The sequence below is a fragment of the Ranitomeya variabilis genome, chromosome 2 (assembly GCF_051348905.1).
Source record: "Ranitomeya variabilis isolate aRanVar5 chromosome 2, aRanVar5.hap1, whole genome shotgun sequence".
In the NCBI taxonomy this organism is placed as follows: domain Eukaryota; kingdom Metazoa; phylum Chordata; class Amphibia; order Anura; family Dendrobatidae; genus Ranitomeya; species Ranitomeya variabilis.
In genome coordinates, this window is record NC_135233.1 from 21,917,846 (window position 1) to 21,932,008 (window position 14,163).

Sequence of the window (14,163 nt, forward strand, 5' to 3'; positions counted from 1 at the left end):
GAAACAAGAAAAAAAATAAAATAATATAAAAGGCGATAAAAACATTGTATCTACCCCAAAATGGTATGAATAAAAACGTCAGCTCAGCGTGCAAAAAATAAGCCCTCACCCAGCCTGAAATCCGAAAAATGGAGACGCCGTGGGTCTTGGAAAATGGTGGCAAACGCAAAAACTTTTTGTCATACAAATTTCTGATTTTTTTTTCACCGCTTCAATAATAAAAAACCTATACATGTTTGGTATCTGCGTTCTCGTACTGACCTGGAGAATCATATTGTCGGTCAGTTTTTGAACATGGTAGATTAAAATAATAATAATAAAAAATTAAAAATTGTGGAATTGCACTTTTTTTTTCAATTTCACCGCATTTGGATTTTTTTTTTCACATTTTCCAGTACAATCAGTTGTGTAATTCAAAAGTACAACTCATCCCGCATAAAAACAAGCCCTGATACGGCAATATTGATGGAAAAATAGAAAAGTTATATCTCTAGGAAGAAGGGAAGTAAAAAGCTAAAACGAAAAAAAGAAATATCGACAGCGGGGGGTGAAGGGGGTTAAAAAAAATACAACAAATGAGAGATAAATTATTATTATCATCAAATCAGTATCAATAAACCTGTCAGCTTGGTGCGTAAAATAACAAGCCATCACGCAGCGCCATTGATGGAAAAATAAAACCGTAAGTGCTTTCGAAAAAAAATGTCGACACCATTTTTTTCTTTCTTTACAAACTTCTGAATTTTTTGGGGGGCATCGCCGTCATCGTAGTGACCTGGAGAATTGTTACTCGGCCATTTTTTACCACACGATGAACGGCGTAAATACAGATGTGTCTCTGTTGCTGCATCCGTCACCAAAGCCACTGTTGTCGGGATTTTCAGCCATAATCTGGGTATTTTGACTGAAAAAAACACGACGGAAATAAATTGCAAGGACAGACGGACATTAGGAGAGTATAATAGATGTTTACTCTGTGCGCGGCTGTGGCCGGTCACTATGGCAGGATGTGAGGTGTTTTCCTATTGCTTTAGCCTATATTTGCCAAAAATCAGGCATTTTTTTTTTTTGCGCCTTCACACATATTGTAGTTTATACCCAAAATATGCACAGTACATTGATTTTTTGCACATAGTTATGTCACTCACAATCCCTACTGAGGGACTAAAAATGAAAAAAAAAATCTGAAATCTCTGCACAACATACATAGATGTATAATCTATAATTAATAACTGTCATGTTTATTTAGTGTTATTAAACCAGTATTAAAAGCCAAAAAACTGCGTCAATTCACTAAAACAATATGGCGGCCACAAGAAGACATTTGCGCCATCTCTTTCCCGCCTCTTTTGCCCGGCTCTTCTCACAGCAACAGGATTCCAGAAGCAACTGAGGCGGGGAGCGAAGCCGCGCCTCTGATTGGCCAGCAGTTGGTGCTTGCCTTAGCTGATTGGTTGCTATTGCACATCTGGTTTCTGATTGGTGGATTAAATTCCTCACGTTTTCCCAGCTGGGCGCAGTGGGCGGCGCTGTTCTGTTGTCGGAATAGTCGGAGTCTTCCAGTCCTTCCGCGACTTGTGTTGTCAGAGGTTGTATCGCGAGATAAGCAGTGATATAAGCCAACGTTAGTGATCCTGTACTCCTGTAGAGATTCATTGACGTCCCTGCTCCTTCTAGAGTTGTTCTATGCTTTGCTTTGCTATTTCTGTTTCCAGAAAGTAACATGGCCGCCCTCACAGGAGGTGTCACCCAGCTTTCCAGAACCCCTGATGGGCAAATCTGCTCTGTGTACTGCAAGGACGCTTGTCTGGTATTCAACCAATCAGGGTCCTGGACAGCCAGGCTGACAACCGCAGAGGCTGCTCGCCTTGTGTGGCTGTTGTTGGTTGTCAGCTTTCCCCACAATGGCTGCAGTGGAATCTCAACAACTTGGTAGAAATATTCCAGGGAATGAGCAGAACAGATCCTAGATGGGTCATTTATGCTGGTATTTAGTTGTAGTGTATGTGAGGCCTGTGGAGACCCCTGGGTGTAATGTGAGGGGGTCCGCCATGTTTTATAATGGTTAATACTGCCAGAATGAGCAAACATAGTGTTACCCAAATAATGCCGTACAGTAGCGTTACATTACTGCCCAAATAGTACATCCATATAGTGCCCATGTAATGCGTACTGCACCCATATACTTATGCTCAATTAATCATCCCATATAGTGCCCATGTAATACCACATTCCTGGGCTCATATAACTGCGCAAATAATGCTCCCATATAGTGCCCATGTAATACCGTACTGCACCCATATAACAATGCTCAAATAATACTCCCATATAGTGCCCATGTAATACCACATTACTGGGCTCGTATAACTGCCCAAGTAATTCTCCCATATAGTGCCCATGTAATACCACATTACTGCACCCTTATAACAATGCTCAATTAATAATCCCATATAGTGCCCATGTAATACCACATTACTGGGCTCGTATAACTGCGCAAGTAATTCTCCCATATAGTGCCCATGTAATACCACATTACTGCACCCTTATAACAATGCTCAATTAATAATCCCATATAGTGCCCATGTAATACCACATTTCTGGGCTCATATAACAATGCTCAAATAATACTCCCATATAGTGCCCATGTAATACCACATTACTGCACCCTTATAACAATGCTCAAATAATACTCCCATATAGTGCCCATGTCATACCACATTACTGCACCCTTATAACTGCTCAAATAATACTCCCATATAGTGCCCATGTCATACCACATTACTGCACCCTTATAACAATGCTCAAATAATACTCCCATATAGTGCCCATGTAATACCACATTACTGGGCTCGTATAACTGCGCAAGTAATTCTCCCATATAGTGCCCATGTAATACCACATTACTGCACCCTTATAACAATGCTCAATTAATAATCCCATATAGTGCCCATGTAATACCACATTTCTGGGCTCATATAACAATGCTCAAATAATACTCCCATATAGTGCCCATGTAATACCACATTACTGCACCCTTATAACAATGCTCAAATAATACTCCCATATAGTGCCCATGTCATACCACATTACTGCACCCTTATAACTGCTCAAATAATACTCCCATATAGTGCCCATGTCATACCACATTACTGCACCCTTATAACAATGCTCAAATAATACTCCCATATAGTGCCCATGTAATACCACATTACTGGGCTCGTATAACATGCTTAAATAATTCTCCCATATAGTGCCCATGTAATACCGTACTGCACCCATATAACAATGCTCAAATAATACTCCCATATAGTGCCCATGTAATACCATACTGCACCCATATATCAATGCTCAAATAATACTCCCATATAGTGCCCATGTAATACCATACTGCACCTATATAACAATCCTCAAATAATACTCCCATATAGTGCCCATGTAATACCATACTGCACCCATATAACAATGCTCAAATAATACTCCCATATAGTGCCCATGTAATACCGTACTGCACCCTTATAGCAATGCTCACATAATACTCCCATATAGTGCCCATGTAAGGCTGCTTTCACACATCAGTTTTTTGCCATCAGTCACAATCGAATAGTTTCTCATAGACTTGTATTAGCAGTGGATGGCCTCACGTTCCATCCGTCGTTCGCCGAATCCATCGAAAATTATCAGTCTGGCGGCCGGAGACGACGCACAAAGGAACGTTTTTTATGTCAGTCGAAAAAACAGACAGCGACGGATCCTTCGCTGTCCGGCGTTTGCTAGAATGGAAGCCTATGGCGCCGGATTCCGTTTTTGTAGCGGTTTCCATTCTGGCATATGAAAATCTCTCCTCCACTTCCATATAGTGCCAATGTAATACCACCATAGAGCACCCATATAATAATGCTCATATACTGCTATATAGTTCCCATGTAATACTACCTTACTGGGCTCATATAACAATGCTCAAATAGTACTCCCGTATAGTGCCCATGTAATACCACTGTGCTCATATAACAATGCTCAAATAATGCTCCCATATAGTGCCCATGTAATACCACTGTACCGCACTCAGATAATAATACTCCCATATAGTGCCCATGTAATATCACCGTATTGCACCCATATAACTGCTCAAATTATGCTCCCATATTAATGCCCTTGTAATACCACCGTCTGCACCCATATAATGCTCAAATAATACACCCATATAGTGCCCATGTAATATCACCGTATTACACTCATATAACACTGTTAAAGTAATACATCCATAAACTGCCCATCTAATACCACTGTACTGCACCCATATAACAGTTCTCAAATAATACTTCCATATAGTGCCGATGTAATACAACCATAGAGCACCCATATAATAATGCTCACATAATACTCCCATATAGTGCCCATGTAATACCACCGTGCAGGACTCATGTAACAATGCTCAAATAATACTCTCATATAGTGCCCATGTAATACCACCGTACCACATTCATAACAATGCTCAAATAATACTCCCATATAGTGCCGATATAACAATGCTCAAATAATACTCCCATATAGTGCCCATATAACAATGCTCAAATAATAATCCCATAAACTGCCCATGTAATACCACTGTACTGCACCCATATAACAATTCTCTAATATTTCCATATAGTGCCGATGTAATACAGCCATAGAGCACCCATATAATAATGCTCAAATAATACTCCCATATAGTGCCCATATAACAATGCTCAAATAATAATCCCATATAGTGCCCATGTAATAACATCGTACTGCACCCATATAATGATGCTAAAATAATACTCCCATATAGTACCCATGTAAGATCACCTTACCATAATCTAAAACTAATGCCTAAATAGTACACCCATATGGTGCTTATGTAATATCATATAAATAATACTTAAACATAATGCACAAATAATAGTACCGCACAGCATCCACATAGTGTCCATGTAATATTACCCAAATAATACTGGCATGGCATGGACTGCATGGTGGCTCAGTGGCTAGCACTGTACATAGCTCAGTGGCTAGCACTGTGTTGTGGCTCAGTGGTTAGCACTGTATGGTGGCTCAGTGGTTAGCTTTACAGTGACTCATTGGTTAGCACTGTATCGTGGCTCAGTGGTTAGAACTGTACGGTGGCCTAGTGGTTTACAGTGTACGATGGCTCAGTGGTTAGCACAGTATCCTTGCAGCGCTGGGGTTCTGGATTCAAATCACACCAAGGACAACATCTGTAAGGAGTTTGTATGTTCTCTACATGGTTTTGTGGGTTTCCTCCAGCTTCTCTGATTTTGGCCGGGGACACACACAACGTATAAAAAAACGGTCCGTTTTTCACGGACGAGAATCGCACAAATGTTTTCAAAACAGTGATCTGTGTGCAGTGCAAGGATGCGATTTCCTCGCATCAAATGATCCTTTTGACATCTGTGTGACATCCGTATGGCATCCGTATGCCGAGATTTTCTCGCAGGCTTGCAAAACCGACATCTAATGGATTTATGTGCTCAAATGTTCGTTAAAACATATATACAGTATGTATATATATATGTCATTGAGACATATATATATATACTGTATTTATATTTAATTCAGCGTGAGATATGTGAAAAGCCGGTAATTCAATTGCCGGCTTTTCATTTCTCCTTCCCAAACCCGACAGGATATGAGACATGATTACATACAGTAAACCATCTCATATCCCTTTTTTTTTGCATATTCCACACTACTAATGTTAGTAGTGTGTATGTGCAAAATGTGGGCGCAGTAGCTTGTAAAATAAAGGGTTAAATCACGGAAAAAATTGGCGTGGGCTCCCGCGCAATTTTCTCCGCCAGAGTGGTAAAGCCAGTGACTGAGGGCAGATATTATTAGCCAGGAGAGGGTCCATGGTTATTGGCCCCCCTGGCTACAAACATCTGCCCCCAGCCACCCCAGAAAAGGCACATCTGGAAGATGCGCCTATTCTGGCACTTGGCCACTCTCTTCCCACTCCCGTGTAGCGGTGGGATATGGGGTAATGAAGGGTTAATGTCACCTTGCTATTGTAAGGTGACATTAACCCCTTCCCGACCTTTGACGCCACGTAGGCGTCATGAAAACCCGTGCCAATCAGACCCATGACGCCTATGTGGCGTCATGGAATGATCGCGTCCCTGCAGAGCGGGTGAAAGGGTTAACTCCGATTTCACCCGATCTGCAGGGACAGGGGGAGTGGTACTTCAGCCCAGGGGGGGTGGCTTCACCCCCCCCCGTGGCTACGATCGCTCTGATTGGCTGTTGAAAGTGAAACTGCCAATCAGAGCGATTTGTAATATTTCACCTATAAAAATGGTGAAATATTACAATCCAGCCATGGCCGATGCTGCAATAGCATCTGCCATGGCTGGAGACCCCGATCTGACCCCCCCACTGCCACCGATCGCCCCCCCAGTTGTCCTTTCTGCCCCGTCCTCCTCTCCGCTCCCCTCCGTCCTCCTGTCGGCTCCCCCGTCCTCCTGCCCGCTCCCCCCGTACTCCGATGGCTCCCCCCCGTCCTCCGATCCACCCCCCATACTCAGATCTCCCCCCCCTCATACTTACCGGGCCTCCCGATGCCCGTCCGTCTTCTTCATGGGCGCCACCATCTTCCAAAATGGCGGGCGCATGCGCAGTACGCCCGCCGAATCTGCCGACCGGCAGATGAGTTCCAGGTATATTTTGATCACTGTAATATAACCTATCACAGTGATCAAAATAAAAAAAATAGTAAATGACCCCCCCCCCCTTTATCACCCCCATAGGTAGGGACAATAATAAAATAAAGAAAATATATTTTTTTATTTTTTCACTAGGGTTAGGGTTAGAACTAGGGTTAAAACTAGGGGTAGGGGTAGGGTTAGGGTTATGGCATGTGCACACAGTGCGGATTTGGCCGCGGATCCGCAGCGGATTGGCCGCGGATCCGCAGCGGATTGGCCGCGGATGCGCAGCGGATAGGCCGCGGATCCGCAGCGGATTGGCCGCTGCGAATTCGTAGCAGTTTTCCATCAGGTTTACAGTACCATGTAAACCTATGGAAAACCAAATCCGCTGTGCCCATGGTGCGGAAAATTCCGTGCGGAAACACTGCATTGTATTTTCCGCAGCATGTCATTTCTTTGTGCGGATTCCGCAGCGTTTTACACCTGTTCCTCAATAGGAATCCGCAGGTGAAATCCGCACAAAAAAACACTGGAAATCCGCTGTAAGTCCGCAGGTAAAACGCAGTGCCTTTTACCTGCAGATTTTTCAAAAATCGTGCAGAAAAATCTCACACGAAGCCGCAACGTGGGCACATAGCCTTAGGCTACTTTCACACTAGCGTTAACTGCATTACGTCGCAAATCCGTTTTTTTGCCGAAAAAACGGATGCGTCAAAAAAGTGAAAAACGGTGACAAACGTATGCCACGCATCCAGCATTTCGACGGATCCGTCGCAAATCCGCTAAACGTTTCCGTCGAAAATACTGGATGCGTTGCATACGTTGCATACGTTTTACCATCCGTTGTATCCGTTTTTCCGACGGATCCGTTTTTAAAAGGGGAGGCTCCCAAAATTTGATTGGCTACTGGAAAATTTGAAAAACTATATAGTACTGTATTTACAGCCCATCTTTGTGGGTTTTAGTTTTGTGGCAGCGATGGAAGGTGTTCTTGGGAGGATTGCTAGTTTGGTTACCGACGTTATCTTTGAGACGAATCGCCTGGATATCATAGTGCGGGAGAAGGAGGCGGCAGCGGAAAGGCGTAGGATGCTTCTGCAGCAACGGAGACGGAGACGACTGTGGATTCATCCGATTAATCAACTACGGATGACCCGGGGTGTCCAGTCCACTCTCTACCTGGAGTTGCGGCACAATCCACACAAATTCCACAACTACGTGCGGATGAGGATTGAACATTTCGATTTTTTGCTTGCAAAAATGGAGGATGTCATCCGAAGACAGGATACAAGGATGAGGCTTGCCATCACACCGGCGGAGCGGCTGATGGTGACCCTGCGGTAAGCCTCTTTTTTTTATTTCATTGCTGATATTGGATGTTATATTACACGCTGCAGACAATACTGCGCTGCCATATTGCGCACTATTTTCTGCAGCATGTAGTTTTGGTTTTCTTGGCGGACATTCCACTGCTTTATTTAAATGTCATTGCTGATATTGAATGTTTTTCTGCATTTTTTTTTTTTGGGGGGGTTTTTTGGGTTTGATGACATGCAACTGCTTTTTTTCTGTCATTGGTCATTTTGAATGTTATATTACACGCTGCAGACAATACTGCGCTGCCATATTGCGCACTATTTTCTGCAGCATGTAGTTTTGGTTTTCTTGGCGGACATTCCACTGCTTTATTTAAATGTCATTGCTGATATTGAATGTTAGATAACAGACTGCAGAAAATACTGCGCTGAAATATTGCGTTGCATTTTCTGCATTTTTTTTTTTTTGTTTTGTTTTTTGGGTTTGATGACATGCAACTGCTTTTTTTCTCTCATTGGTCATTTTGAATGTTATATTACATGCTGCAGACAATACTGCGCTGCCATATTGCGCACTATTTTCTGCAGCATGTAATTTGGGTTTTCTTGGCGGACATTCCACTGTTTTTTTACACTGGTTTCATGCTGGTTTTATTGGGTGTCCCGTCCTTAAAAAAAAAATAACAGTGCCATATTAAAACTTGTTGGTCTGTGCAATTTTTTCTAACATTTTTTTTTTTTTTTTTTTTTAAGTTTCCTAGCTACGGGTGAATCTATGACTTCGCTCCATTATCAGTTCAGGCTGGGCATTTCAACTATCTCTGGAATAGTGAAGGACATGTCGGGCTGTTTGGACCACTTTGCAACCAGAGTATATCCCCCAACCATCCATGGAAATCTGGTTGCGAAGTGCTGAAGAGTTTCTGCAAATTTGCAATTTCCCTAATTGTGTGGGTGCAGTTGACGGGAAACATATAAGGATTGCGAAACCGGCAGGAACAGGATCGGAGTATTATAATTATAAGAAGTATTTCTCCATCGTCCTTATGGCTATTGCAGACGCCAACTGCAGGTTCCTTGCCGTGGACATCGGAGCATATGGACGGTCCAACGATTCGCAAGTTCTTAAAAACTCTCCGATGGGTCGTTGCCTTTATGGAGAGACCTACGATTTCCCGCCAGCCAGACCACTGCCAGGAACAAATGACCCAGCCCTGGAATATGTTTTTGTAGGTGATGAAGCCTTTCAACTGTCGCCGCACCTACTGAAACCGTACAGTAGCCGGAACTTAAACCATACCAAGCGGGTCTTTAATTACCGGCTTACTAGAGCACGAAGAGTAGTGGAGTGTTCCTTTGGCATATTGACGGCGAAGTGGCGAGTTCTGCTGACGGCTATCAAGCTGAAAACAACAGCTATAGACGAGGTAGTTAAAGCCTGTGTGGTGCTCCACAACTTTGTCCTGTCAAAGGAGCCCGTTTCTTTGGATGATGAAGAGTTGGAGACCACCTTGTGGGACTACCGCAGCAGCTCGGTTCGCTCTACAAGTTCAGTTACAAGGATGAGGGACCAGTTTGCCGATTATTTTGTCTCACCTGTCGGGCGGATCCCGTGGCAAGACATGATTGTGTAACCTGTTTCCCATGTGTAACCTGTTTCCCATGTGTTTTGTTTATGTAAAAAAAGTGTTTCAGCCCCCCCCCAAAAAAAGGCCCAAAAGCGTGGTTTTCTTGCTAGTAAAACCATTATGTTATACCTTTTACATGTCTGGTGTTTGTTTTTATTAAACCTTTTTTTATTATATTACCTTATTAAATCCACACACACACAAAGAGTAGAATTGTAATCAGAAATTTATTTTATCTCTTTTTTTTTTTTTTGTTTTGCAAAAAAAATATATTTTTATTTTCCAACTTTTTTTTTGAAAAATTTGAACATTTTTTATAATATTATTTACATTAATAACACTTTACAAATTTTCAAAGTGTTGGGTGGAGATATGAGAGGAGGAGGGGCAGGAAGGTTGGACCACGTCGATAGGTGGGGAAACCCTACTTGTTTGGGGTGCAGTGGAAGGGGGGGTTAAACCAAGAGGCTGACCAGAGGGGGGTGGTGTTGGGGTAGGGGGAAGAGAAAAGTTGAGTAAGGAAAACATTGGGGAAGTAATTTGGTCTGGGGGCCAGGATTGTTGTGGGGACTGGGTCGGGTATTGTGACTGGGTAGGGTAGTGGGACTGGCGTGGGGTTTGGTAATGGTGCTGGTGTGGGGATTGGAGCTGGGTTTGGTAATGGTGCTGGTGTGGGTATTGGGGCTGGGTTTGGTAATGGGGGGTATGGTGTGGAAATGGGGCCTGGGGTGGAATTGGAGTGGAGGTGTGGGGAGGTGTGTGGGTCGATTCATTAATGGCCTGCAGTGCAGCATTATGGCAGGTATTCATTACCCGCATCTGTTGCTCAAAAGAAAGCTTCTCCATGCTCATGAGCATGGATTGGAAAAAAAGATTGGCCGGATCGGGACTTACAGCTGAATGCAGCCTATCCAAGCGACTGCTGGTTTCACGGCTTGTTTCACTGATGCGTGACTGCACCATGTTGAAACCAGCAGTCACTTGCTCTCCCAAAATTTTGAAAGAGCCTTGGAAGGATGCATTCAGGTGTAAGAACTCAGGAGCATAGCTCCTTTCCTGACCCCTCTGTCGCTGCCGCCACGAACCTAATGGTGGTGTCGAGGTGGCAGGATCAGAGGGGTGGGGTAAAGGGAACGCTAACTGTTCAGCATCAGATGCGAGCAATGAAGCCTGCAATAATGCTCCACTGCTTGGGGCGGATGAAGTAGAGGGGTCAGAGGAGGGGACAGAGGGGTCAGAGGAGGGGACAGAGGTGTGGGGCCTACCGACGTGGCCCTCAGTGGCGGACTCAGGAGGGATCGCTCCAGAGGGCGCAGAGGAAGATGCAGGCGCCCGGTGGCTGGAGAAGGTGCTGTGAAAGAAAAAAAAAAATAATTAATACATTGGAATGAAAAAGCCCTGACTGAAAGCAAACTAAGTAGACAGGTTAACATGGTTATTAGTGGGCTGTAGAATACTTACACTCTGCTTAGCATGGTTCGCCTCAGGAAGGAGAGGGCCTGGCCATATTTATATTTGCTCCTCTTCCTTCCTGCAGAGCCACTCGGGGCCTTCATCTCATCGTTGAATTCCCTCTTAAAGCGATCCCTCAGTGACCGCCACCGCTTCCTAATCTTTCCAACTGTGAAGACAAGAATCAAAAGAAAAAAAAAAAAATTGGTAAATGCAATACATTACAGTCAGCTCAAAACATCACTGGAAAGTGAATACTTACCTAGTTTGCTCTGCTGCTGAGGATGAAGGCTCTCCCGCCTTGGAAACAGGTTGCGACACACTTCGTCCCAGAGCCGACGGGTGACACCGGTATCAGCATGCCTGCGGTCAGCCATGTTCCACAGCGGCTCCCGCTCGCGAACCTCCTCAATTAGATTATCGATGTCGATGTCATCGTCTTCATCGTCATCTACTGCGGGAGCACGCTGTGAAGCCTGTGCCAAAAAAAAGGAAGAAGAAAAACAAACTTATTAGTACACTGAAACACTAAGTACCAATAGAATCCCCCTCCCAAAAAAAAACCAAAAAAAACTCACTGATGGCCGACCGCGGCGACGAGTCCGCCGACTCTGGGATTGTCTGGGAGAACCTTCAGCGGCAGCAGCAGGAGCAGCAGCAGCAGCAGCCTGAAATAAAGGAAACAAATTCTCAGTAATGTAGGCATATATTTTCTGTGTTTAGTTATGTATGAAAATCTGTTTTGTGTATGGTGCAGTGTGATGTGCGAAAAAACTGTTTCACCACTACTTACACTTGGTTCCTCCTCCACTAGCATCTCTCCACCCGTCTCGCCCCCTTCTGACAGCTCCTCATCTGATTCAGCTTCCTGTTGAAACATAATTTATGCATGTGGTTAGACATCAAAATGTAATTTTAAAAAACCAAAAAAAAATAAACCCATTTTTTGCGTTAACTTTTACCGATACACGCTGTTGCTGTGGAGGAGGGCTGTCAGAAGAGGACATTGTTTTGTGGTCCTGGTGGGCAGCGGCTGTGGTCCTGGTGGGCAGCGGCTGTGGTCCTGGTGTTTCTGTAAGTTAAAGAGACACTTGCAATCTGCTCGACACATTGAAGTAGCAGATTGTGGGTCTTCAAAACTTACTTCTAACACTTAGCTGTGGTCCTGGTGGGCAGCGGCTGTGGTCCTGGTGGGCAGCGGCTGTGGTCCTGGTGGGCAGCGGCTGTGGTCCTGGTGGGCAGCGGCTGTGGTCCTGGTGTTTCTGTAAGTTAAAGAGACACTTGCAATCTGCTCGACACATTGAAGTAGCAGATTGTGGGTCTTCAAAACTTACTTCTAACACTTAGCTGTGGTCCTGGTGGGCAGCGGCTGTGGTCCTGGTGGGCAGCGGCTGTGGTCCTGGTGGGCAGCGGCTGTGGTCCTGGTGGGCTGGTCAGTGGCTGCGGTCCTGGTTTATCTGTTAATATGTATAATGGATCTATAGTTAGACCACCCCCTGAACTAGGTAATGTTCAATGATAAACACCCTACTGAAATGATGTCAGAAATGTTCATACAGGTGAACAACAAAAACCCCCAAAAAGTTGCACGTTATACCATTCATTTCCATGTCCCAAAAAATAAAATTTTAAAATGTTAACACTATGAAAAAATATATTTGACACATTTTATTTAAAAAAAATAACCTCCCCCCCCCCAAAAAAAAAACAAAAAAAACTTTACAAGTTAACCTTTATTTAAAAAATGAGCCCTCAACCAACCCTGTATTGCATGTGTAACCATTGGTACATACACCAGTTTTAAATTTACCTTTATGAAATAATACTACGGACATTTTTTTAAAACACATTTTATTATTATTATTTTTTTTCTCTCTTTTTTTAAAAATCACAATTAGGAGCTGACATGCTCTTTATTTTAAATACAAGTACTTCAACTGCTAATGGTTGTAACAGTAATTAAAATAAAATCAACACTTTTATTAAATAGAAAAACCCCACGCTCACACATTCAAACCACAAGCTGCAGACCGCTAGACTTTTTTAAAAAACACATCAGATTTAAAAAAAAAAAAAAAAAAAAAAACATTTAAACCACATGCTGCACAGACCACTATACAGTCCATACATCAGAAAAAGGCAAATAACCAATTACAGCATGGACAAATGCACATGCAATCAACAAGACGTACACAAAAAACATGCATGGTATGTTTCCACATTCCGGATTGCATCAGGATTTGGTCAGGATTTCCCATCAGTATTTGTAAGCCAAAACCAGGAGTGTAAAAATTAGGTAAAGTATAATAGGAAAACAGGCACACTTTTGATTTTATCACCCACTCCTGATTTTGGCGTACAAATACTGATGGAAAATCCTGACCACATCCTGATGCAATCCTGAACATGGACACATACCCTCCCACATGAACAGGCATAAAATTGGCAAAGGCATAATATGGTGCAGGCACATGATACAAAATCACACAGCCGTAAAAAAATACACACATACACATGCACGCACATAGCTTTATGCAAATACACATATGTACAACAAAGGCAGAAAGGTGAACCCAATCAGAAGACGCATACACACACACACACATACAAAAGGCTGACAATCCTTTGGCTGAAGCAGCAGGTCTTCACAGTGGCTGGAATCAGGCTGCATCTGGACTCTAGCATGGCACTGGCTGGTGCAGGACGATGGCAGGCCTCAGGTTCTCTTCAGGTTTTAAGCTCTTTCTGTAGTCAGTACCTCATGTACACACACAAATGCACAGGCACACAGATGCACGCAAAAATTGCAATACTCACACTGGCTCTATGGTGGCTGGCTCCTGTGGCTGGAGTCCTGTGGCTGGCTCGGGTCTTGTGGCTGGCTGGGGTCCTATGTCTGTCTCCTGTGGCTGGCTCTATGGTGGCTGGCTCCTGTGGCTGGCTGGGGTCTTGTGGCTGGCTGGGGTCCTGTTGCTGGCTGGGCTCTTGCTGGCAGTCTTCTCTCTGGCTCTTGCTGGCAGTCTTCTCTCTGGATCTTGCTGGCATATGTGGGGTTGAAGGCCCAGGCCAGGTTTATAT

The 14,163-nt window shown here is 43.7% G+C and overlaps 2 protein-coding genes across 6 annotated transcripts in view; one reads left to right on the plus strand and one right to left on the minus strand.

Annotated features, from left to right (window-relative positions):
* The first annotated feature begins 1,491 nt into the window (after positions 1 to 1,491).
* SPDYA (speedy/RINGO cell cycle regulator family member A) overlaps positions 1,492 to 14,163 on the plus strand; it is a 72,153-nt gene continuing 59,481 nt past the window's right edge. For 2 of the 5 annotated variants that reach the window (XM_077282097.1, XM_077282101.1), the window contains exon 1: positions 1,521 to 1,624. The gene's annotated coding sequence lies outside the window, so the exon portion shown is untranslated. Of the gene's footprint in view, positions 1,625 to 11,170; positions 11,293 to 14,163 lie in introns of all 5 variants that reach the window. The other 3 variants (XM_077282100.1, XM_077282099.1, XM_077282098.1) reach the window with 3 other exon arrangements.
* LOC143803644 (uncharacterized) lies at positions 9,708 to 13,601 on the minus strand. The gene is made up of 5 exons (XM_077281425.1): positions 13,590 to 13,601; positions 11,664 to 11,753; positions 11,348 to 11,561; positions 11,095 to 11,254; positions 9,708 to 10,984 (listed from the first exon to the last, which is right to left on the minus strand). The coding sequence occupies exons 1-5, from the start codon at positions 13,599 to 13,601 to the stop codon at positions 9,976 to 9,978; spliced, it is 1,485 nt and encodes a 494-aa protein (XP_077137540.1). The 3' UTR covers positions 9,708 to 9,975.

Bases quoted from the DNA above. Each gene is read 5' to 3' on its own strand.
- LOC143803644 (XM_077281425.1), bottom strand. The intron at 11,562-11,663 runs GTGAGTTTTTTT...TTTTTGGCACAG, and splicing joins GTCGCCGCGGTCGGCCATCA to GCTTCACAGCGTGCTCCCGC. The intron at 11,255-11,347 runs GTAAGTATTCAC...TTGTCTTCACAG, and splicing joins TCAGCAGCAGAGCAAACTAG to TTGGAAAGATTAGGAAGCGG.